The following is a 23,125-nucleotide window of genomic DNA, read 5'->3' as shown; positions in this document are numbered from 1 at the left end:
GAAAGTTATCATGAAGCCAGACGAGTGGGATGCCCCGAGGGTTACCAGAACGTTGTGATTCTGGCATTTCCATCCCAAGACGGGCTGCTATATCTAATGTCCAAGATGGAGACACTCGTGGAGAGACTACCGGCTCACCTCTAATTGGTAGAACAGTGATCATAGAAACATCTTTCAGTGTAGGTGCAAGCTCCCCAAAACGAAAGTGAAAGGTGTGGGTTTCAGGTCTCCACTGGTCAACGAGGGATGTCAAAAGGGATGGGTCCGAACGTACTTGGTCGTCGCATGATGTGAGCCTAGCAAAACCTTGTAGTCCATAAGCGTCAAGGTGAGCAAGGAAATGATTGTGTATTAGCCATGTTTTCTTTATGGTTCGAAGTCTGAAAGGCCGATAATCATGGTATTTGGTTTCAAAAATAGGTGGCAACGGTGCCCGGCGTCATGGGGCCCCTGCAAAAGCACTGGCACTTCACCCATAACCTGCACACAAACGTATAAATATAAATTACGAGGAAGACAAAAATACAAATGCAAATCAAAATTAACTTAAAAAATACAAAGAGATACGATTTACATTAATTATCTGAAGTTAACATCAGGAGTACAATAATACAAAGAGAATCAATTTAAATTCAATATAAGTACACATAACGAGTAGAAATATAAATAGACATGGCGAGTACATATATATCAACATCATGCGTTGTTGTTGGCTCGATACGGGCAGTCTTTGCGTGAATGTCCAGGACACCTGCAAACGCGGCATCGCCTTGGTTCTCTCATCTGGCTATGGTCCATGTCATTGCGATGACGCCTAGACTGATGTCGTCCCTTTGCGGTTCTCATCAAGTCGGTGTTCGGAACCCATTTCGGCCCATCTGGCCACAACATTTTGTAGTTCATATCAATGCCCCAAGCCTAGAACTCACCGTTCCAAGTGTTGTACAGATTATACATGTTGAAGTACGGCGATATGTATGGCTCGACGCTGATTTTTTGAACAGCAGCCGCCCGGAGCACATGACTGCAAGGGTAGCCCTCAAGTTTGGGCTTGTTACAAGTGCACTCACAGGAGGTTGAGCCAAGGGTGACAGCTTGCTTTTTTGATCCTCTGTGGTGACCCTTAACGTACTTGGCTCGCACATTGACCTCCCACTTATTCCTAAGTGCGTCCACTTTCCTGCAGCCATGACTTTGGGACTTCTTTGCTTTCTCGTCCAGATGTCTTTGCATCTTCTCGGACCATGGCTTGTTCAATTCAACTTGTGCTTTGGCGACGGTGACCCTGTCTGCAAAGTATGACAGGGTCCGGTTCCAAGTTTCTTCAATTAGGGCTGTGATAGGCAGTGCTCGCACCCCTTTAAGAACACCATTGTACACCTCTGACATGTTGCTGGTCATTATTCCATACCGAGCCCCGGTGTCGTGAGCCTGCGCCCACTTCTCCAAATGAGGGCAATTCTCGGTGATCCACTGGCTCAAATTTATGGCCGTCCTACGACCCCTCCGGTCTTCTCTCTGCGGCAAGGCCGCGCGGTCAATCTCACCATTGATACCTGCCCATATCGCATTCATTTTGGCTTCAGTTTTTTGCATGCACATCCTCTTGAATAACTTGAACCAATCCTTGTTTTTGAATTTGGAGTAAAAGTTTGCTGCCAAATGCCTCATGCACCACCTTCCCTCTAGATCGGGCCAGCCCCACTCTTCTTCCGACGCCTTAATTATTTCAAGAGCGCTTAATAATCCAGTGTTGCGATCAGAAATGATGCAAACACCTTTACGCTCTTTCACGACACCAATCTTCACACAGCTCAAGAACCACAACCAGCTATCTTTGTTCTCACTCTCGACCAATGCATATGCAATAGGAAGAAGCTGATTATTTGCATCCGCTGCAATCGCCACCAATAGTGTGCCCTTGTACTTTCCAGTGAGAAAGGTACCATCAACAGATAATACCGGGCGACAGTGCCTGAAGGCTTGTATAGTCTGGGCGAATGCCCAGAATAAGCGGTCCAGGATTAGCTCACCCGGGTTCATTGGGTTTGGACGTTCTCTCCGCCAAACTTGAGTCCCCCTATTAGCACTTGCTATTTGATGAAGCATTCTAGGGGCATAAGAATATGCCTCCTCATAGGTACCATACAAGTTCTTGAATATATTTTCCTTTGCACGCCTAGCCTTGCTGTAGCTAACAGGGAATCCAATTAGATCCTCTGCATCTTTTTGCAGAGCCCTAACACTAATGTTGAGACTTCCCTGCACAATTGTTTCCATCGTCTGTGCCACAAATTTTGCTGTCACATTGCAGTGATCTGAAAGAGTCCCAGTTTGCTCACAGGTATGCTCCACTATTTTTGTGATATGCCATGACTGACATACCCCAGGCTTCAGTCTAGCGAGAACTCTTCCGCGGCAACCTTTCGCGGTGTGGATGCATATGACCTTCAACTCTTTTTTATCAGACTGCTTCACTCTATGCTGGCGGTGGATGCCGATTGCATAGCTACCCATTGCCTGGTAAGCAGACTTCTTATCTGGGAAAACTTGCCCAACCTCCAGGCGTCCCGCTCCTAGGCCAGAAGCAGAGTGAAATTCGTTGGTGATGCTCATATCCTGTAAAAACCCAGGTTGCAGTGCCGCCGCGACCGCCCTCTGAGGAGGAACATCTTCTTCTCCGCTTGACTTCGAAGACGCAGAAGAATGATCATCATCATCTAGCGCCTCTGGCAATCCCTCCACGTGTTCGCTCATGTCAACGGCCGCCGACCAATATCCTGTGTCATACACAGGCTGGCCGCCCGTCGGTTCCGGTGGGTCGATGCTAGGGGCTGATGTGATGGCCAACTCGACCTCACCACCCCTGCTACTGCATCCGGCAACATCAGTGACTGAAATGAACTCCACATACACCATCGGCTGACCATACATTGAGTTATTGGGATTGCTTGCAAACCTCATGTACGACCCCCACGACCGATCACCTGTGACAGGCCGCAAACCCCAACGGGCAACTGTCCCATCATTTCCTCCGTCAACGACGAAGGCCTCCATTGTCATTTTTTTTCCTGCATCACTGGGTCAAACACCGCTCGGATGCACCTTCTAACAGCTGCGTAACCCACGTTGACCATGTCTCTCACCACTACTGTAGTCGACTCGCAGAAGGACACATCCATCCCGCATGGACCGTCGCGTAAGACGTTCCCATAGTACACTACTAAATTTTCCATAGTACCTAACCAACATACATGTTTACATTTCAAATAATTAGTAACTGAACATTTAGTAACGATGACAACATTTACATATCTTATGACTAAAATAATAACCGTATTTTTGTTATAAATATTCGGTTTGTTTTTAGAATCATTTGCTTAGACTTTAAGGGGTTGTTTGGTTAACGGGTATTTAAAGATCTATTTTTCTCAAACTTGTCTACGAGCGTAACAAACTAAAACTCTGTTTGCTTTTCTCTAACTACCCCAAAAATATCCTAAAATAGTTCTCGTAACATGCAAAAACTTAGCTTCTGGAAAAACGACTATTAGTAAAATATGGTTTTCTACATAATTTCCTTACAACAGGTTATGACAAAACTGAGGGTAAGTACTCGCTATCCAAACAACCACTAAACATAATATTACGATAATAACATTTAAATATCATATGAGTAAAATATCTAATTTCTTCCGGCATGATATAATGTTTTTCATATCATACGATAAAATTCATTTATTTACAAATAATAATATTTGCAGCGGCATGACAGTACATCAATATAAAAAATATTAACAAAATTACGGCGTCATTTTATACCTTAGCTCCAATATGGATGTGCTTGTGAATGCAATTAAGAGTCCAAATAGTTCAAATAAAACTCGTCTACGAGGGTCATTAACTAAAACTCTCTTTTTTCTCTAACGACTATTAGTAAAAACTATTTTTCTTACAACAGGTTATGACAAAACCCATGGTAATTACTCGCTATCCGAACAACCAGTAAACATAATAGTATGATAATAACATTTTAATATCATATGAGTAAAACATTTAGTTTCTTTCGGCTTTATATAATTTTTTTCACATCATACGATAACAATCATTTATCTACAAATAATAATATTTACAGCAACATGCACATTATTCACAATAGTACATCAATAAAAAAATATTAACAAAATTACAGTGTCATTTTTTTACCTTAGCTCCAATATGGATGTGCTTGCGAATGCAATTAAGCGTCAAAATAGTTCCAATAAATATCCATCGCCAGTACTATATGAACGGAGTCAACCTGTTATCACATTAACATCAATATTACACACGGATTTTTCTTCCTGCTAACAAAATGGAAACACAATTTCTTCAATCAGGTCTTCTCCTCCTTGTTTGTTACTAAGATGAATTATTTTACCTAATTACATACATCATTAAGTACATTAGCACCTAATCTTAACATATAAAATTTAGATTATTGCGACATAACTATAGACTTATTAATAAACATACGGCATAAAATAACATACCACATGAAATAACATACCGCATGCAATAAAAAATATTGTAAATGTTGTATCTGTCGTCTGAAATTATTTCTAACCTCTACGCACTAACATCGCATAGCTAATGACGAGCTAAAAGACTAACTAATTACCACCCTGCATGCACAAATAAATAAATGTATTGCAAAGCTCATACCTTGATCTTCAACTTCGTACTTCACTTTCGCAACGCAAATCCTACTCCTCAAGCTCTAAATGACTCCAAATGACTCCTTCAAGTGCTAAAATTATGCTTAAAACAACAGAGAATACACACTTAAGAATTAATCAAACAGAACAAAAACATCATGCATGTGAACGAAACCAACAAAAATGGATAGATCTTACCTTAATCTAACTTTTCTTCAACTTCATCATCTTCGAAATCAAACTCCAAATCGACCAAAATCACGAGTAAAAGTGGCTACCTAGTTTTCCTTTCTGTCTATGTATGCGCTCAGAGAGAGCTAAGAGGTAGAGGAGGCAACCAGAGATATGCGAGAGAGAGTGTATGCGCACGGAGTCGCGGATGTGCGTTTAAAAAGAAGAGGACCACTGTATTGTCGGCAGAACAAGCCAGAACTCACCTACCACGGCATCGGATTGCAGCATCGCGGTGTCTCATCATACGCAGCAACAACAACGCCTGAGTGCTGTCGCTTCGGCTGGAGAAATAGACGGAAGCAAGAATCACGCACAGCTTTAATCAGTGTCGTTTACGTAGCAATCAGTACTACAAAGTTTAGGCGGAAATCCGATCATCGAAACTTGTGGCAGGCAAAACAAGGAGCTGGGAAAAGCAGCGCCCATGAAAATCTGCGCCACCAGAATCAGCGCCGCACGGGAATCAGCGCTGTCTGCGCCGTTGTCGCGCGTGCAGCAGCAGTGTCGCCGTCTCCTGCAGTGGCGGCCTGGCCCACAGGCGGGGCCCGCGAGCATCACAACTGGTCGGCCCGCGCCCGACAGCGGCCACAGAGGCCGCCTCGCTAGGTGGCGGCGTGGCCCACCAGGCCTGGCCGTTCCGTCCCGGCTCGGCGCACTGTGCTGACACGGTTATTTCCCGCGCGGCCGCCTCCGGCGGTGGCGGCTGGGCCCGCCGCCTCGTCGCATGGCGGCAGGTGCCACGTGTCGCCTGCCGCGCCTGCCGCCACCGCTGAGGGGGTCCTTTTTGTCAATGTTTTTGACATGTGGTCTTTTTTGGCAATTCTGTTGGTCAGGGGTCCTTTTGGACAAAAAATCTAAATTCCCGGACGGCGACAGTAGGGTCCTCGCTCCACACGCCAACCGCTACACGCCGTACGTATGCGCCACCCCGGCCGTGCACCCACCGAGAAGTAGAGTGGCCGAAGCTGCTCTGCCCTGCTGCCGACTGAGCCACTGTCTCATCCGAAAACGGAATAGCTTCACACACGATATCTGATGGACGACTTGTGGACGATAGTAGGATCTTACGTCCCGTAATCATGCAGGGATTTAATCTAACGGTGATTACCTACCGTCGTGCATGCATCGGCTGCAATATCGTCGGCTGCGTAGCACTGCTCCACCCGAAAAACTGGTGCGGGAGGCTGACCGGCTGGCTCTTGTATTACGCATGGGCATTGCTTTTTCTGGCCGACCACCGCCGTCGTCGTCGCGTGACGGAACGGCGCCCCCGCCGGCCGGTTGGTCGGTTCTTCCGCTGCAGCGTGCTACAAAAAGTTGGAAAAATGTAGTAAGAAATTCAAAAAAAAAAAGTATTGGTGTTTGGGGAATTAAACGCGTAAAAAAAGCGCGTCAATTGGCCACGATCATTCCATCCTGAAACGAAATGCCGACATGAATCAACCAACGCTGGATCAGGACCTCGGGCCGCGGTCAGATCGCTTGCTTCGGCGCACCGGAGGATGTGCATCTTGTTCCACCGGGCTTCACCTTGAGCAGATAAATGTAAGTTCTACTATGTGCTTCAGAGGCCGGCGCGGCGCATCTCCAGTTCACGTACTCCCATCCTGCTCTGTTACCTGTAAGCATTGTTGGACGTACTGTACTGGGGATCTGTTACTCTTGCAGTCTTGCAGCATTGTTTACCTGCTCCGAGTCCGAGAAGACGTATCGCAGAAGCTTCCAAGCTGGCATATGTTGCAGATATCAGTTCCCAAGCCACTGAACGGAGGAACTGATCATCGATCCTCCCAATAGTATCTTTTAGTGCATCCCCAACAGATCTAATCATGCACTCTTCGGTCGGTGGAGTCAGCGAGAGCTCCCCATGCCATGCTCCCACTCTCTTCTTGAATGAAAACAATCCATCTCCTCGGTCGGTCGGTGGAGCTATCAACGGGATGGGATTAGAGCATCTCCAGTCGCGTCCCCAACAAACCCCCCAAAACATTTTTTTTTAACGCCGGCGGTCGAAAATCGGCCCAGTCGCGCTCCCCGGATGTCATTTAGCGCCGCTTTGGCCCGAAATAACAACCTGCGAACCCGAGCCGAACCCAAGTGCCCGAGGGTCGCCTGGAGGCGCCGGCAGAAGCGAAAAGGGGCGTGGGGACGCTCTGTCGACGAGAGGAGGCCCTTTTCTCGTTGTTTCCTCTCGCTTTCTCCACTCAGTTTCCCTCTCATTCTCCATTCCTCCCGCCAATCTCCTCCTTATCCCCTCCCAGCCGACCGCCATGCCGCCGAAGAAGTATGCGACCCCCCGCGCCGCAACGGATGCCACCGCCGCTGCCACCCAGCCGAAGCAGAGGAAGCAGACGACAACAAAAGGGGTCGAGAAGGGAAACACGCCGAGTCGGCTACCACACGTGTGCAAGAGTCCATCGAGCATTGCCTGCCGACGCTTAGACCTGGGGCGCCCTGCGGAAAGAGAAAACCGAGGCGCGGTGGTCGGCGTTGATGACGAACAACGCCGTCAAGCTCGACCTGCTCCGGACTAACGTCGCCGCAAAGAAGAGGAACACTGACTTGGCTTTTCTGATGGGCGGGGCGGACATGCTCCAGAGCGACGACGAGCAGCTCAAGGCGTGGTACCTGGCAGAGCGCGACCTCATCCTGAACCAGATGCCGTCGACAACGCCGCCAACTCCCACGCCGACGCCAACGCCGCCGCCAAGCCCGAGCGATGATGCCTCCACGACGCCCGACAGCATAGAAGTCGCGCCGACGCCGACTCCTCCGACGCCGGAGGCCGACACCGTCGTTTGATGCATTGCCTACTCGTCCTTCCTTTTTGCACGCCGAACTTTTTATTTGATCGTCGAACTGTGACGCCGATCGCCGGATTTGTGACGTTTTTTAGAATGGGAATGGACCAAATTTGAATTTACGACGCCTTACAGACGGCATCTAGGGGCGTGGTTGAGACATAGATCGCCCCCAGAGCCTAAAAATCATCGAGCGAGCGCCCGAAAGAGCATCGGCCTATACGCTGGAGGGTCGAACGAGTGGAGATGCTCTTAGGCCAGACTGCACATTAGGTATGTCGCTCGGGCTCGAGATGTCAATGCTGCTGAATACGACGTCTTTGTACACACATCATTACGCTGTCACGAGTGACAACCATCGGTCGGTCCATGAATTGGTCGCCAGGCAGACGAAAGCGGACGCGCGTCTGTTTGGATCGACGCGTTGGGTCGACTTTTCTGTCCATGTCCCAAACGAACGGCGACAGACGAAATAAGTCGCCCCATTGAAGTTGCTTCCAATGCTGCTGAATACGACGTCTTTGTACACACATTAGTATTACGCTGTCACGAGTGACAATGAAACGGGCCAGCTTCAGAGTTGCAATTCCACACGATCCTGGCCAGATAATCAAATCCTACCACCGGGACGTACTCGCGGGCTAGTAAACAAAGCCCCCAGTTGCAGTTGCATCAAGATTATTCTGCTTTGCTCGACTGGACCTTTTTCCCTCAGCAATCGCAAAGCGATCGGGTCCTTTCTCCGAAAGAGAATAGGGGAGACGGCGCGCGGAAAGGCTCGCTCCACCAACCACTGTATCCGTTCCGGGTGGCAAAGATGAGCTCTGCCCGGCACGGCATGAAAAGGCCACGGAAAAGGCGGTCGATTTCCGCATCCGTCCGTTCTCCACATGCCACGATGCCCGCGGCTCTTTACTCGTCGGCTCACCGTGGACAGGTAGGGGAACCTATTCTACTCTTCTACCTGAAGATTTGCGGCGATGCTTTGCAGCGTTCCAGCCTCTCTTCTCCTTTTCAGATTCAGACAGAGGAAAGGCAGCTCTGTTATCCTTACCTTGCTTCTTTCTGCAGGTGATTCAGACTACTGGGAGTGCAAAGGAGCGCCGTCCGCCCGAACCAGCCTGCCCACTGGTTGGTTGATGATGAGATTCAGTGCAGAGCACCGCACCCAGACACTTTGTTGTTAGGAAAAGGAGGAGCTCGCCGGTGCACGGAATAATAATGTCAGTGTTTGACTTGAGGTCACGTTTTCTTAGCGCGGGGGGTTTGCCTTGCTGTGCTGGGTGCGAGTATATGATGCCTACCAGCGTCAAAATTCATGGGACCGACTCATCACTTATCCTGCTTGCCTTTCGGAACTGGCCTTGTTTATTCAGGCCCTGGAACCTAACGATACGTGCTGCCATGTAAAGGAGTACTAGGGATAAGAAAGCAGGTTCGTTGTTGTACCAAAGTAGTAACAAGAAAGCAGGCTGGAAATTTCACGCGCTGAGACCGCATGGAAAGAGCTGGAGACCTATGTCTCTCTGGTCTGGTGCACAGTTTGGAGCGGCCAAGCAACCAAATCAAACAACACCGTGTGTGCTGCTTGCCTGCACGCATGCATATCCCCGCGTCCGCGTGTGTTCGCGGCTAGTATGATCTGAATGTGAGAGCTTGCTTCTTTCTGCTCTGCCTGTACACCTTCAGAGAGTTCGCAAGCTCATTTACGCCATTCTAGCGGCGCAAAAGGTGGGTATTCGTCGTCAGAGAGGATACGAACGAAGCATCATTCATGCGCAAGTTCTCTTGGACAGAAAACTTGGTAAAAGCCAGAGAGCACGTCACGTACTGCGATTGTGCAGCTAAAAACCATGTTTTCCTGGGGGAGCACGATGAGTAAGTAGACCAAAGACTACTTTTTTTCTTCTCTTTGAGGTGAAGAAGAAGCAAGTACTTTGAGTGGGAGGGGGATCCTCCAGGCCCATCCAGGACAGCCCAACACACAAAGCCCAAGGCCTTATCGGCATGAGGTTCACATTGGCAACAGCAGTTTCCCCAAAATTGTCTAAAAAAGCAATTTCCCCAAAAACAAATTTGTCAATAGCACTGCCACCCGGACCCCTCCACCTGTGGTACTTGAAACAAAAAAAAAACCTGTGGTACTACTGTACTGGGTGCGGACCCTCTCTTTCTCTCGGTCTCCTCTAGCCGTCACTCCAATTATACAGAAAATACCCTTCAAAAAAAAATTATACAGAAAATTTGCACAAGCTGGAAGTAAACAGTAGTAGTGCAGTACAAGTGCAGTGGAAGATGAAAAATCCAATTGGCATATAGTATAGCAATGGTACAGAATTTGCAAACTTGAATTTACAATGTGGTGGCGATGAAGGAATGAGCATAAGCAAACACACTTGCAACGGCAAAGAAATACGCTGAACCGCCCGGAGAAACGTAGCTGGTTCGATTCGCCTCGTTAATCCTTCTCTGCCATTTTTATTCCGCTAAGTTCAGAAACGAATTCAGTTAGTAATTCGCAGAAACTGGAGTAGCTATCAACCCCGAGCAGACGGCCGCCGGGCGGGCAGTGGGCACGGTGATCTCATCTGCTAGACCATGTCGCTGATGAGCTGCACGTGGCTGCTCCGGTGCCGCTCCACGAACATCCTCGACGCGCCCGCCACCGTCTTCTTCCACGTCTGACCACGCGCGCACAACCAACCAATGATGCAGTGTTAGCCGAGGCGATCGAAATTGAGGTTCAGAAATGACGTGACAGAGAAACGGCCAGCTTACCCGCTCCAGCGCGGCGAGGAAGTGCGCGACGCCGGCCTCGTCGAGCCGCGCGCCCCGCTTCGCACGCGCGTGGCCGCCGTTGCCCTTGCGCGCGGCGGCGGAGGAGGAGGAGGCCGTGGTGGTGGTGGGCAGCAGCAGCCCGGCCCTCCAGTCCGTGGACCCGCCGATGCTGCGCCGCCGCTTGGGCGCCGCCAGCTCCAGGTCCGCCCCGGACGCGCTGGAGTCTCTGGCGGAGAGCCCCGACGCGACGCGGCGGGACGAGCGCTTGCGGCGCAGCGCGAGGCTGCGGCGGGGCGGGGTTGACCGCTGGTTGGAGGAGTCGCCGTCGTCCGGGTCGGCGAACTTGCGGAGCAGCTCGTCCGAGGAGGCCTTGGCCACGTGCTGCACCGACACCGCCTCGCCGGCCTCGCTCTGTGATGGCCGCGCCGGCGTCGTCGCCATTGGATTGGGTTGGATTGGCCGGAGGGGGAGGAGGTGCGGTGAATGGCACAGTAGCCGTTGGGGAGCAGGAAGTCCACCGGGACAGGAATTCAGGATTGATTGGTGGATGGGAGTGGTGCGGGAGATCGGGAGGGGATGAGGAGGAAGAAGGGGGCGCGGGATTTAAGCGCGGGGAAGGCGAGGAGGAATATAGCCGTTGCGGAGCGCGGGTAGGTGGGATCCCACTTGGCCGCGACGCACGCTGGTGCGGTCGTGGTCGGCACCTGTGAGCAGAGTGCATCGCTGGACGGCCTCCTGGGGTGAGCGCTTTTCTTTCTGCCGATCGTGTGGTCGCTGTGCTGGGCTTTTTTTTTTTGCGGGTGATGACCACCGTTTACTTGTCCCGTGACACCGGCGGGCGGAACGGAAGGGAATCTCCATCATCATCGCTCGTCGTCGCCCACGGGATTCAGGCCGTTAGGCTAGATCTGCTGACCGGCCGGCATAATAAATGACAGCAGCACTGACAGCACGGCGCCCGTGAGCCGTGGAGTGGAGTACGTAGTGGTACATACTTGCTCCGTCGTGCACTGCAGGCGAGTAACTCTGTTCCAAGTACATATCGTTGTGGGTGATAAACACGGCCGAGGAGGCATGCCAACACAATGATCGAGTGTGGCCTCTGATCTGGTACACAGACGTCACAGGTACCGGGTGTGTTTGGTTCGTGCCCAACTTTACCCCTACCAAAAAAAATATTCTGAGATTAGCCAAGATTTTTGTTGAGCTTTCGCTTGCCATGAAGAGGCCAACATCAGCTCCAAAAAATGAACTGGGGTCGTCAAAAGAGCATTGCCATAGGTATATCAAAAAGCAAGCGGTCGAGAATTCGTAGGATGGACTTTGGTGACAATCCAAACACCAACAGGCACGGAGATAGGGCCCATGACAGCCTGCATCTAGTCATGCCATTGCAGTAACTAAGTTCAGGGTAAAAAGAAAAACTAAATTCAGATCACGTTCGATTGCACCTCATCAATAAGAAAAAGGGAAAGTTTATGTGCTTGCAATAATCTGGCAGCAACAATAGGCACGCATGCACGCACGCAGCAGCAAAGAAGAAATGGAACGAACACAGGCACTGTCTTTCTCCAAAATAACAACACTTGCTGTCATGAGCCAAGATATGGCTAGAAATAACAGTGTGGTAATCCGTGACTTTTGGCTAGGAATATGTAATACAATTATTCAAGAATCTCGGATGGAAATGACAGCAGAGGATGCAATGATCCAGGGCTATCATCAAACAGCAGCCGGGGACAAGTGTATATACAACTGAAAAGGTGCAGAACTATCCTAACATTGATAAACACCTAAGATTTCGCAGCCCCGAAGACGAGACCGACGATCCAGGTGAAGATCGATCCGATGACCCACAAGAGCAGGAAGAACACAGCGATACCGGCCAAAATGGTCAGGACTGGCGGGCCATGTGGAGAAGAGTTGGCGTCGCCGGTGCTGCTCTGTTTTGAAACCTCGGTGCTAGGGGAATCTGTCTCTGATGCAAACAGAGCTTTCTTCCTTGCCGCATTCTCAAACCATCCAGAATTTCTTGACGAAGGGTAAGGATGCCTGCAGCGCAAATCAGTGAGAGTGATAAACAGATAGGTGACGACTCAAATATTTTCAAGTGGCATGAGGTTGCGCACAAAATGGACAACTGAAATTTCTAACATGTAGGTGATTCTTTTGCTGTTAGCAGTTATCCCAATTTTGCAAAGCCACAGATGACAGATTCGATCCACATAGGTGCATCAGATAAGCCAAATAACAAAACTTATCTATACTAGTATGTGGTGTATTAATTTTGAACTGAACTAAGTGTCAATCCTATCCGTTGGTCTTCTAAATATAACGATTGGGAGCAACCCCTCCGGTTTTGAGACGAACAGTAACGTGCTGCGCCCTCCACCGTGGTCTAGAAACATCGCGTCAACCTTCCTGTAAAAAGGGCCCATGCCTCCTGAGCCGTGCTGCAGCATGAACTGGGTATGTTGTTCAGCAGAAGCCGGTTCCAGTGCATGGGGATTGCACTTGTACTAATTCCTAAAACCAATCCTACTGTGTTTCCTTCCTCCAGGCATTCTATGATCTTTTCTCCTTTACCAAAATCAGTGTATAAATTTAAATACTACTGTAGTAGCATGTTAGGTATTCCTAAGACTGAGTTAACCCCGATGCATCATGAAGCACGGGATAAATCACTGTGATATGCTACGTATTTCCAAGACTGGCGCAGCTAATTGTTTGGCAAGAAGGGGGAGCCTATGTTGTCAATTCTTCCAGTTGGTTTCTGCAACACTACGAAAACCTACAGATCCCAGAAATCCACCCCCTTTCTTCCCCTGCGCCGGTATTGGCAAAATGGGGTGCCCGCACGGCCGCCGCAACTCCAAATACATCAATCAAGAAAGAAAGCGGCGGAGTAGAGCGTAACTACTGATGGTACCTCCCCTGCCTCCGGCCAATGCCCGTTGTTAGAAGGAACGCTAGGGTAAGGAAGGGGGTGAGGAGGGAGGGCATCATACGGCCGGCACGCACCTGGAGGAGCGACGGAGGGCGATGCGGGCGCCCCGGGGCGGGAGTAGAGAGGCCGCGCGCGAAGGCCGGCGGGCAGGGGGCCGGAGAGACGGCAGGGTCGCGGCGAGGTGGGGGGAGGAGAGTGCGGCGGCCATGGCGACAGAGGGGGGAGCAGGGCGAGGGCGCGCGGATTGGTTCAGTAGTCTAGTCGGCCCAGCTCCTGCTCTGGTTTTGGCACTTTGCTGCGTGCGATGACGAGCTGCGACCACAGGTTTTGGGGTTTCAGGATCAGGAGGGGCTCTCGAAGAGAAAAATACTCCCTCCATTCCTAAATACTTGTCTTTCTAGGCATTTCAACAAGTAACTACATACGGAGCAAAGTGAGTGAATCTACACTTTAAAATATGTCTACATACATCCGTATGTAGTAGTCATTTGAAATGTCTAGAAAGACAAATATTTAGGAACGGAGGGAGTAGTTTTGTTTCTCTTTCTTTTTTTGCGGGAACAAATAGTTCTATTTCTTGATGAGAATTCCGACCTAAGGAGTGCTCCTGTTTCTCAAGGTAGTACATGTATGGATAAAACAGGTGACCATTTGCACCAACGAGAATGTGAATATGCACTCCTGGCCATACCTGCCGGTGTGCTTCCAGACAGGCATACTACACAAGAAAACTGGGAATAGAAGCATGAGCTTCTTCTATTTGTTTCTTAGCTACAACCAAGCACAGGGCTACCAAACCTAGGTCATCACATCTAACAATGAGCTGCTAAGCTACAGATACAGGTAGCCCTTACATGAGCCTCTACGGGTAACACAATAGCTTGTTCCCTCGTGAAACCTTAAAATTCAAGATTTGGATCTGCATAGTAGCGCTACAACAGAACCTTCTTGTGTGCACTCCATGCATGGAGCAGAGTCAGGCGTCGAAGCTTGTTGAGAAGCTCAAGGTGCTGCATTCCAAGTTCCTCAAGTTGAGCTGCATTAACATACATACGGATATGCTTGTCAGCAAACTACAATCACACATTTTATATTAAAAAAACAGAACAGAGGAATGGAGCTTATGGTCTCATAGCTAGCCTTTTGTTCTACTTCATGCAGTTATTATTATTGTTTAAAAGTAACAGAGCAAACCATTAATAGATTGTAAACGTGGCAGATGCAGAGCTACCGGTACATACCATGACAGCGATTCCACTCTCACAAAATCTTGGAATGCTGATTAGCCTGACCTGCTGCTTTTCCGTTCCTGGATAACAAGGGTGTTAAGTTGGGTGCTGAAACAACATATGGATTTCACTTGAAGTAGTACCTTTCAACAATCGAGTCTCGTATCTGTCTTGATTCCCGACAAAGTAAACATGGGGGCAAGTTTCGATGAGGAAAGGGTCCTTGTCTGTGTATGGATAACATCCTGGACAAGACAGATAAGTATGTAAGGATCATCTAGCTTTAGATAACATAACTACCAATCATGAAAATCAACTAAAATAAATGAATGATAACGATTAACGGCGCTGGGTCATTTTACCCAACAATATCATCATTACCACCAAGGCACTGAAGTTTGAAATGCCTAGTGAGTTACCTAGGCTGTTCGGTGCAGTCGGAGCAAGATGGCGCCATTTCAATGTCCTTTCCATGAATTCCAGCCGATCTTTGGCATCCGAGTACCTGTAGAGGTCATCTATGTTCTGCCCAGATGTTCCAATAAACCTGCATACAGAATTTATTGCATAAAAATCTCCAAGTTGCTTTCATTTAAAGAAAGTTAAAGAAGCAGTGCCACTCACTTGACATTGTCAAGATCGAATTGATGTGGATTCGGACATGATGAAAATGTATTGTAGGTGGATGCTCCAGAGAAAAGGCATCTATGCAAAGGCTACAATAAATAAATTAAGAAATGAGTTAGTCATGCATGCACAAAAGAAACTACTCCCATTGATTGGTTCTGATACACAATTCAATAGCTATTCATCAGCATCAAGAACCCACCTGCTGAGGCAAAGCAAAATTCGCTGGATCATTACACCCTGGCATTATATCTACAGGTAATGATGCCACCAGCTGCAGAGGAAATGGGATTACATCAAGATCTACAACAGAGACCGGAGCAGTCACACTGGCAAAATTTGAAGGGAAAGGGTAAAACAGTTGAACCTGAGTCAGCATTATATCCAGTTCTTTGATTGGCTCAGCTATCCTTGGTTGATCTTTTGCAGCTACTGTCTGAAAGATATGATACATACTAGTAAGCAATTTCACAAAGTAGTCACAAAACATGTGAAATGAAATGCCGTTACCTGGCCATTCAAGAACTTTGGTGCAATATGTACTGAATTTCCAGCAACCACAACACGAACTATCTTTGATGCTATGGCTTGCTCCTAATTAATTTCAAGAAAGATCATCAGAATTAGTGTCTCACTCGAGTATAAAAACTCTTATACTTGATAATGACAAATGACATACATTCTCATCACCCAAATGCCCAGTGATATGGTCAATAAGAAGTTGGAACTGCAGAGGATTGAATGTGCTGCTCCCAACACTTAATCCCGACACAAAAACAACATACTTGTCCTCATCTGTAAAAGAAATGAATGTGATTCCACAGCAATTTTAACATGACTAGAAATTTGTAGCAACATGGAACAATATTCAGGAATGAGTCACAGGATCCGGAGAATATTACTTATGCTAGGCAACACAGTTTGAGGAGGAAGACCAGCCTCCATGACATCTTCAACAAGAAAGTTGCCAGCACTTGTTTCCTTCCCGTGAAGAGCTACTACAACTCCTGTAGATGATCAAGTGTTATTCCAAAGAAACATGACATGCTGGTTAAAAGTACAAAACAAATTGTACAGTGCCGAGTCTTTTAAGTGACAGTCAAACTTACCAGTCACATAGGCTGCTGGAGGTATGGCTCCTGCAAGTGCAACTCTTCCACTTTCATCTTCCAGAATAAGATTATCGTCAGAGTGCATGAAATTGTGTGGCTTAACAAGAGGGATTGCCGACCTCTGCAGCACAGAAAGTTCATGCAGAAGCACATCAGTTTTTTTCAGACAGGCATCATATATGAACACATGAAAGCACTATCATAATGTTACATTACCTCCTTTGAGTATTCATCGAGAATAGAAGGCTTCAGTTTCATGTGCTTGTATAAAGTCCCAACAAGCACACAATCTTTTCCCTCTTCGAGTCCGAGCACCGTAGTGACTGCAAGATAGGGAAAAGATGTGACTTTAATCATATCTTAATTCACAAAGCAGAGCACATGTGTGATCCACTAGCATGAAGAAAACGTAACTACAGAACACCAAAACTCCTGTTGAGGATTCAAATCGGTAAACCCCCAGAACCTGGATCCAAATTTCCAATCTTGCTAACAAGGAGGCGGCTTTATTAAGATTGTAAATATAGAGTTTAATTACGAAATGATGGTGTTCTTAGCGATATTAACTCCATTGAAAAGATCCTATGCGACAGACACAGAGCACAACAGCCAAGTGAAATGATTTCAATTCAACTTCAATTCCACACCAACCAAAGCATTTGATAGCTACCAGTTCCGGAACTTTATGAAAGCAGACGAACTAAATTTGACATGAGCCTGAACACACCCAGGAGACCGTAATCGGCCAATCAATGTCCGGAGCTGCTTAACCTAAACGGAGCTGAAAGGGCCTAAAATTCGACATTCACAAGTGACAACTGCACTTGCCAAATCCAACTGCACATGGATTAGAGAGCAACATTTCAGCAGAGAAACCCTAACTCAACAAGCCAGACATACTGTATCACAAATTCACAGCAGACACCGAAATCAGGCAATACTCTGGATACAATTTCTATCCATGACTACCTTCAGACAAGTCATGCTCAACTCTCCTAAGCATCGATGGGGAGGGAGGGGGGAGGGTTTCCGTACCGGGGAGGTGCGGCTTCCGGGAGGGGACGAGGGCGTGGAGGAGGGTGCGCATGTGGTGGAGGCGGGTGTAGTAGATGTGGCTGTACTGCTGGCCCTGGTACCTCTCCCCCTGGATCGTGTACCTCTCGTCCTGCACGCGCACGGCCGCCGCTCGCCAAATCAGTCAGGTCCACTGGCCCCGAACGGGGGCGAATCGAATCGGATGGGGGCGGCGGGGGTGCTTACCAGGTTGCTGTAGTCGGCCTGCTTCCTCTCCATGGCGACCGGCGGCGGCGGCGGCGGCGGCGCGGAGTTTTGGGGGAGGGGCGTGGGTGGTGGGGTTTGGACCGGTCTGTGGGGGTCTCTCTCTCGTCGTCCGCGCGTGTCTCCTTCCCGCCCGCGCCCAAATTTTATCCGCCGCGGGCGCGCTCCGTGGTTTCGTCGGCGATGGAAGCGGTGCGGCGTCACTGTGGCAGGGTGACACTGGCCTTGCTCAGGCCCGGGTAGTAGGAAGGACGGAAGATCTAGCACTTTTGTGGCCCAACCCGATGGACTCCCTCACGGTGCGCTCGGCCCACCTAGAATGATTTCGTGGGGCGAGTGACTGTCACGGAACTACTCTCCGATATATACTTTTCTCAACAACAACAAAAAGCTACTCTCCGATATACTGGATTTCAGCATAATTTATCTCCCTTGCAATTAAAAATCTCAGAGGAGAAGGAAATGGAGAAAGGGAATCAGAACCAGAGAGAGAGAGAGAGATGTACAAAGTACTTCCTCTTGACGAAAATTCAATTCGGTGCCCTGGTCCAGATGAATCTGGTGAACATCTGTTTGAGTGCATGATGTGCGTGCAAAATTTCATCCCGTTTTGACACCTGTGGAGCTCGTGGCAAAAAAGAGAAAACCGGACAAAACAGTGCGTGAACAGTAACCTTACTCACATAGCCAAATTTTGTCTTTTTTGTCGCTCGCTCCTCGAATGTCGAAACTCCACCCAATTTTGCATGAACATCACGCACAGAAGCATCTTGCTTGCAAAAAAAAAGGATATTTTTTCCTATTTTTTATGAATTTTTTTATTTTGCCGGGGCTCGTCTGAGCCTCGGCGTTGAAACGTCGCTCTCTTCCTCTGGATGGGAATATAAACTGGACATGGATTTTTTTAGGCCTTGATTTGACTACCAAAACATGTGTTGTATGTCATAAAAATTGTATATGTGGAATCCTTGTCGAATGAACTTCCTAAACACATATTTTTTGGGAGGAATATTCTATATGTATCGCAAGTTAATTTCATGACCAAATTTTCGGTGCTCAATTTATATTCTCATCTGAAGGGAGTAGGTGGGAGGGATAGAGAGTCGTTACAACATTTCCTTTCTTGCCCTCTTCATAGTCTCATCGTCACTTAGGATCAGTTCTTTTGGTGGCTTCTCTAGGCTTTTAGAATAAGCTGGGTAGGGGAGGGGGGGGGATATCAGATGCTCCCATCCTTGGAGTGCTCCCCATACTTCAATTTGAAAACATTAATTTTAAATGTTTTAAAAATTCTGGATAAAATTGTGGATGTTCACAAGGAATGTGACTATAAACCCCTAAAAATTTTAGGTCCCAACTCAAAATGTACATTGAGATACAAAAAAGACAAATTCAGATGTGAATAGTGTCAAATGTTATTTTTGTCTTTTTATGACACTATTCATGCTAGATTTCACATTTTTGTTTCTCATGTTCGTTTAGAGTTTGGACCTGAAATTTTTAGGAGTTGTAGTTACATTCATTGTGGACTTTTTTTTGAAACTATGATGATTTTTATAGAAAATTCGGAAACTATACATCCTAATGCAGAAAAATCAAAAGTATCACCCTGTCGGCCTTCTGTTGGCCGAAGAGGGACTTTTCGGCCTACCATTAGCCAAAGAGGAACTTTTCGGTCTACCGCAGTCCAAAAAGGACTTTTCGGCCAACAGTTGGCCAAAGAGTCCCTCTTCGGTCAACACCGACTCTACTATTTTAGAAAATTCATATTAATTAGGATTTTTAATATTTTAATTTGATTCTTTTTGCATTAGATTAGAAATTTTATGAAGTTTCTATAGATATCAAGTTTGAATAGATTTGAAAATTTGAATTTGAACTTTTATTAATTTGCTCAAATCACTAGATTGCCTATAATTTGAGCTAGGAGTATTCTTTTTAGATGGTTCTTTGTGACTTTGTTTATCAGTACTAATTAATTGGTGAATTTTAAGATTATTTAAAATTAGGTTTCCACGAAAACAGTTCTGTTTTAGTGTTTTATAGGTTTTGTGCTATTTCTTTTAATTTTAATTGCTTTAAATTGTTTTCTTTATTTTTTTGACATATTCTTTTAGTTTCTGTTAAGTTATTAGTATATATTTTATTTGTAGTCTTTTTTTGTATTTTATTTTCTTTATCCTCCATTTTCTTTCATGTCGTTCTTTCCCTCCATTTTTCCCACTATTTTCTTTGCCGCCATTTTCTCCCGCCATTCTTTGCCGCCATTCTCTCCCGCCATTCTTTGCCTCCATTTTCTCCTGCCATTTTCTTTCCTAACATTTTATTTGTCGCCATTCTCTCCCTTCATTTTCTCCCGCTATTTTATTTCCTACCATTCTCTCCCGCCATTTTCTTTCCCGCTATTTTCTTTCCCGCCATTCTCTCTCGCCATCTTCTTTCCCGCCATCTTCTTTCTTGCCATCTTCACTTCTCAACTTATAAAACGAGCCTCATGTTGTCCACGATCGTAGATAACAACGTCTGACACAGTCTGTGTCTCCTGCGTCGGTGCTGCTGATAGAGTGTGAAACACTGTCTGAGAGAAGTCATAAGTGTTTGCATCTTCGTCATCATCATCGGAGAGTGTTTCACACTTATGACTTCTCTCACACAGTGTTTTACACTCCACATGAAGGCATCATAGTCATCCTTAGTGTGGCGGGAGAGAATGGCGGGAAAGAAAATGGCGGGAGAAAATGGCGGCAAAGAAGATGGCGGGAAAGAAAATGGAGGGAAAAAGATTGCGGAAAAGCATTTTTTCATGTATAAAACGGAAATGGTTCTACAGGATTTATAAGGAACTTCTAAATATAAACTCCTATGAAGCTCAAAACAAATTTTCTAGTAGGATAAAAGAAATAAAATACAAAAAAGTACTACAAATAAAATGGCTACTGATAACTAAACATAAACAAAAAGAACATGTCAAAAAACTAAAGAAAACAATTTAAAGCAATTAAAATTAAAAGAAATGGCATAAAACCTATAAAACACTAAAACAGAACTGTTTTTATAAAAACCTAATTTTAAATAATTATAAAATTTGCCAATTAATTACTACTGATAAACAAAGTCACAAAGAACCAGTAGCAAAAAGAATCATCTGGAAAAATACTCCTAGCTCAAATTATAGGCAATCTAGTGATTTGAGCAAATTCATGAAAATTCAAATTCAATCTTTCAAATCTTGTCAAACTTTATATCTACAGAAACTTCATAAAATTTATAATCTAATGCAAAAAGAATCAAATTAAAATACTAAAAATCCTAATTGATATGAATTTTCTAAAACAGTAGAGAAGGTGTTGGCCGAAGAGGGACTCTTTGGCCAACCGTTGGCCGAACTCTCTTCGGCCAACATGAGACCGATAGGTGATACTTTTGATTTTTCTGCATTAAGGTGTATAGTTTCCGAATTTGCTATAAAAATCATCATAGTTTCAAAAAAAATCTTCATTGTGAGCATTCATATTTTTTTCTAGAATTTTTTGAAATGTTTAAAATTGATTTTTCTTAAGTTGGAGCATTGGGGGTACCTTAAGGATGGGAGCACCTGATATTTCCCCGGGTAGGGACAGCTTATTCTAGCTTATTTTAGAAGTCAGCAAAAGAACTACCCTTAATTAGTTTAGGCCCTTGCCGCTGGATGGTCGCGAGACTCTTTTGAGGCGTTGATTTGGCACGCTAGGCTGGGGTGGGCCCATGACATTCTTCCCTCTTTTACAAGTGGCTTGTACCCAAGTTAAACCCTATCAAATCACTGAGTAAAGTGTACTCCTCGCATAGGTCACTACTACCTTCGTTTTTTGATGATAAGTGACGCACTGCATGTGCGACAGTTGTCGTAACCTATGAGTATTATAAAAAAATCATATATTTTTTAACATTTTATCTCTTGAACCGTGTATGCAAATCACAACCATTTTCACAGTTGCATGTCTCATATCAAGTATTTGGAAACTAGATCCCATGATAATATGTTTAGAAAGACTTTTTTTGTAAAAAACAAAAACATGGAAAAAGGTGAGACCCAAAAAAACAAATACAAAGAGCGAAAGCACAACCGTGCTTTTTCACCTTTTTGGAAGCACACATGTCACAGTTGTGTTTTTTACTTTCTGGGAAGCACACTATACATTTCACATTTCAGGAAGCTCAAGTGTGCTTCTCAATTTTCGAATGCGCAACTATGGGAAGCACAGATGTGCTTCATGTCGAAGCAGAACAATGTTTTTTCACATGGAGTGCTTCACCAGAGAAAATAAAACAACAACAAAAAAAATCAAGAAAACACAGGGAAAACCAAAAGCCTGGAAAACAATGTGTGCAAAAAAACGACTTTTTTGGGTATTTGGTTTTGTTTAGTGGTTTTCTGGGCTGCTGGTTTTCATAAAAAGACTTTTCCCTTTTTCTTCATGATTTTTTTCAAATGCGTGAGCTTTTAAAAAATTTGTGAACTTTTTCAAATGTGTTTTTTTGTAAATCGTGTTGCAAATTGATGAACCTTTTAAAATCACAATTTTTTCCAGAAAAATGTTAACTTCATTTCAAATTCATCAACTTTAAGAATCTTTTTTCAAATTTATGAACTTTTCAAAATTTGCACAGTTTTTCAATTTTACTGACTTTTTTGAAAATTTACTATTTTCCGAAAATCCACAAACCCTCTTCAAATTTGCAAACAAATTACTCCCTCCGTTTATTTTTGCAAGTCGTTTAGGACAGCTGAAATTGAACTGTTTTAGGTGCTGTCTTAAATGTCTAAAAGGTCTTTAAAAAATGAATGGAGGGAGTAATAAATTTTGTGCACTTTTACAAATTTACAAAAAAAAAACAGATAGTTTTTTAAAGTTAACCGCATAACCAAGCCTAGCTGGTCCGGACTGCAGCGCGCGGGCGTGAGCGCCAGTTGAGTGAGCAGAAGCTCTCCATTCCCAAGCCGCATCGTTGGGGAACCGAGCACGCAGCTAGAGTTCATTCTCCCAAAGGAGCATGACCAATGTGGTGTAGGAATTATATTTTTAGGATTGTTGGTTAGGTAATTCTCATCTTACCTCACACGCAGGGACGGTGCTGGAGGCCGGACGTATTTTTCTCCTCCTCCGGCCGCTGTCGACATTGCGCACGACTCACACGCAGCGACCGTGCTGGAGGCCCGACGGTGCTTGTGTCCCCACGAGACCGCACACGTCGATCTTCAGCTCTAAATTCAGACAACACGCGGCTCTTCATCTTCCATACTCAAATACAAGAACAAACAAGCCCTTGATTACGCTGTCCATCCCTAGCTCCCAACCACTTCTACCCCTCAAAAAAAAAAAGCTCCCAACCACTTCTCCACTCGTTAAATACCCCTGGAAAATACACTCCCTCTTCAGAT

At 46.0% G+C, this 23,125-nt stretch overlaps 3 protein-coding genes across 3 annotated transcripts; all 3 read right to left on the bottom strand.

The window, feature by feature from the left end:
- Positions 1 to 10,021: 10,021 nt before the first annotated feature.
- On the bottom strand, positions 10,022 to 11,168 carry LOC119303924. Its single transcript, XM_037581079.1, has 2 exons — positions 10,511 to 11,168; positions 10,022 to 10,413 (listed from the first exon to the last, which is right to left on the bottom strand). The coding sequence occupies exons 1-2, from the start codon at positions 10,949 to 10,951 to the stop codon at positions 10,324 to 10,326; spliced, it is 531 nt and encodes a 176-aa protein (XP_037436976.1). The 5' UTR covers positions 10,952 to 11,168; the 3' UTR covers positions 10,022 to 10,323.
- An 879-nt stretch (positions 11,169 to 12,047) lies between these two features.
- On the bottom strand, positions 12,048 to 13,754 carry LOC119303923. Its single transcript, XM_037581078.1, has 2 exons — positions 13,532 to 13,754; positions 12,048 to 12,562 (listed from the first exon to the last, which is right to left on the bottom strand). Exons 1-2 carry the CDS (start codon positions 13,663 to 13,665, stop codon positions 12,304 to 12,306), a joined length of 393 nt encoding a protein of 130 aa, XP_037436975.1. The 5' UTR covers positions 13,666 to 13,754; the 3' UTR covers positions 12,048 to 12,303.
- A 311-nt stretch (positions 13,755 to 14,065) lies between these two features.
- LOC119303922 (DNA polymerase delta small subunit) lies at positions 14,066 to 17,914 on the bottom strand. Its single transcript, XM_037581077.1, has 14 exons — positions 17,686 to 17,914; positions 17,461 to 17,590; positions 16,642 to 16,748; positions 16,423 to 16,546; positions 16,216 to 16,320; positions 15,993 to 16,108; positions 15,824 to 15,907; positions 15,681 to 15,749; positions 15,516 to 15,587; positions 15,311 to 15,402; positions 15,106 to 15,233; positions 14,830 to 14,931; positions 14,699 to 14,766; positions 14,066 to 14,493 (listed from the first exon to the last, which is right to left on the bottom strand). Exons 1-14 carry the CDS (start codon positions 17,716 to 17,718, stop codon positions 14,434 to 14,436), a joined length of 1,290 nt encoding a protein of 429 aa, XP_037436974.1. The 5' UTR covers positions 17,719 to 17,914; the 3' UTR covers positions 14,066 to 14,433.
- Between the last annotated feature and the right edge of the window lie 5,211 nt (positions 17,915 to 23,125).

This window comes from Triticum dicoccoides, chromosome 5A, assembly GCF_002162155.2.
Source record: "Triticum dicoccoides isolate Atlit2015 ecotype Zavitan chromosome 5A, WEW_v2.0, whole genome shotgun sequence".
Lineage (NCBI taxonomy): Eukaryota > Viridiplantae > Streptophyta > Magnoliopsida > Poales > Poaceae > Triticum > Triticum dicoccoides.
This window is presented reverse-complemented; position numbering and strand designations above follow the sequence as displayed.